At 33.8% G+C, this 2,500-nt stretch overlaps 1 protein-coding gene across 1 annotated transcript in view; it reads left to right on the top strand.

Moving 5' to 3' along the window:
- Window positions 1–1,976: 1,976 nt before the first annotated feature.
- Window positions 1,977–2,500, top strand: part of LOC147472407 (pro-resilin-like) — a 693-nt gene continuing 169 nt past the window's right edge. The window contains exons 1-3 of the mRNA XM_086544638.1: window positions 1,977–2,002; window positions 2,213–2,281; window positions 2,373–2,500. The exon at window positions 2,373–2,500 is cut by the window's right edge and continues 169 nt beyond it. Coding sequence (XP_086400764.1) covers window positions 1,991–2,002; window positions 2,213–2,281; window positions 2,373–2,500 — 209 coding nt within the window. The 5' untranslated portion in view covers window positions 1,977–1,990. The remainder of the gene's footprint in view (window positions 2,003–2,212; window positions 2,282–2,372) is intronic.

Genomic DNA, 2,500 nt, shown 5'->3' on the forward strand with positions numbered 1-2,500 from the left:
ACCCAAAAGCACTCCTTAGTATGTAAAGAGGGCAGTAGAGGTCACAGGAATATGTAGCAAAGAGTTGTGTGGCTCTAAAGTAGTTGTTGACTTCTTATGGATGTGCAGGGACTTAGAGACTTGGAGGTGGAGCCTGTTGGATGAAGTGGATAGAATTTTGAAATCATTGTGAATGGAAGGGTGGTTTTCCGAGTGTGAGCATTGGCGCATGGCAAAGAACAACGGTTTGTAAAGAGGTAGTAGGTCTGTTCTTCTTGACACTCATATGTTCAAGAATCCTGTGTTTGAACCAACGTGAATCTGATCCAATTTACTTAGCATAATAGCTAGGAAAGCTAAATACATATACTGTATTTAAACATAATTCTGAAGTAACAGTTCTCTCTTCCTTAAAAAAAGTGCCAATTGGGTAGTTATTAAATTGAATTTTATTTGAGGGAAAGAATATATAACTAGGAGTACAGATGGAAAAGCATAGGCCATCTCATTCGTTAATTGATAATAGTTTCATATCCTTTCATCAAAATTTGTAGTTGAGCTACGCTGCCTTTAAGGTTTGCTCTACGTTTATTACAGGCGACCTCCAAATATTCTATGTAATTTTGGTTGATTAATTCAAAGACCGACACATAAACAATCATTGTTATTGTAAAAACAAACAAACAAACGCATTTTCTGTGAAAAAAAAGATAAATTCCTACTTATGAGGAGAAGCAACAGTGGAAAGGATAGGAATAACAAGAGTAATGATAGTGCTAATGGTAGTTGCCATGATAATAATAATAATGATAGTAGTAATAATGTAATTAGTTAGTAATGATGAGCGTGATGATAATGATGATATTATCAACGTCATTATTATTATGAATACTGCTAATGGCAGTACTACCACTGATGATGAAGTTTATTGTGATGATGATGAAAATTTTGATAATGATAATGATGCTGATAATCATTATAACAATTATCGCGATAATAGTAATGAAGATGACGATAATAATGATGATAATGATAGTCTCAATAACAATGATAATGATAATGATAAAGATAATAATAATAATGATGCTACTGATGATAATGAAAACAATAGAATAACGATAACAGCAAAAATATTGATAATGACAACAATAACAAGTGTCAATAATCATATGAAAAATACTGATAATAGTATTGATGATATTGATAAAAATTATAATGAAAATGATGATAATGATCATTATAATGATAATAAAGATAACTATATCAATAACAAAGCATAATGATAATAATAGTGGTAATGATGATGGTAATGATAACAATCAAAATAATGATGATAATGATAATAAAGTTAGTGATAATATTAATAGTAATGATGATAATTGTAATAATGATAATGATCTAATGAAAATGGTAGTGATGATAACGATAATGATAATAATAGCAACGATAGTGATAATGAAAATAAGTATAATGATAATGATCGTAATGATTATCATACTACTGCTACTACTAATGTTGATAACAATAGGAATAATGATGATAATACTTATAATAATGATAATCATAACAATAATATTGATAATGATAACAATAATAATAATAATGATAATGATAATTGTAGTTATAGAATTAGTGATAGCAATGATGTAATAACAATAATATGATGGTAAGAATGATGATAATGATTGTAATAACATTAGTGATGATGGTAAGGATAACAATGCTGATAATGATAATGCTAATAATAATGATGACAATCATAATGTTGATAATGATAGCAATAGAAGATATGAATTACCATCACAAATCATCTAATACATAATTACATCTCAACATCTCCATTTCGGGAATGACACTGACCTTCTCATGCTCTCGAGGTCGAGCTGGTCATCGAAGAGAGATGGAGAGTAGACGGGGGCGGGGACGGGAGAGGGGGGGGGGGAGGGGAGAGGTCTTTCCTATTTAAGAAGCAAGAACATGGACGTGGATCATTAGTTATTCCTAAAGCATCATGGCATTCAAGGTTTGGCTGGTTTTGAATTTTCTTTTGGATTCTGAAGCGTGGGACGTGAGGAGGGAAGCGGACGGATACAAAAAAAACATGTCGGACCATTTTGATATGAAATCTGAGCGATAGATTATTGGATGGAGTATAGACTAATAACATTGTTTTGTTTTTATTTGTTTCGTTTTACTGATCTAATGTTTCAACTATGTTACTCTTCAATTGCAGGTCCTTGTCGTGCTTTCCTTCGTGGCCGCAGTCCTCGCTCGGCCCGAGAGCGGTTATCCTACCAATGAGGTCAGTCTTCCATCGAGTCCTCTTACACATATCGTGGGACGTGCCACACCAAGATGTAACTTTCTCAATTCCATTTTCTTTCTTCTTGAAGGAACCAGCTAAGTACTCGTTCAATTACGAGGTGAAGGATGAGCCATCCGGCAACGACTACGGCCACCAGGAGGCTCGTGACGGCGCCCACACTCAGGGGAAGTACTTCGTCAAGCTTCCCGACGGTCG

Source organism: Penaeus japonicus, unplaced genomic scaffold (genome assembly GCF_977035675.1).
Source record: "Penaeus japonicus unplaced genomic scaffold, GWHDUDI00000001_assembly GWHDUDI00000002, whole genome shotgun sequence".
Taxonomy (NCBI): Eukaryota; Metazoa; Arthropoda; class Malacostraca; order Decapoda; family Penaeidae; genus Penaeus; species Penaeus japonicus.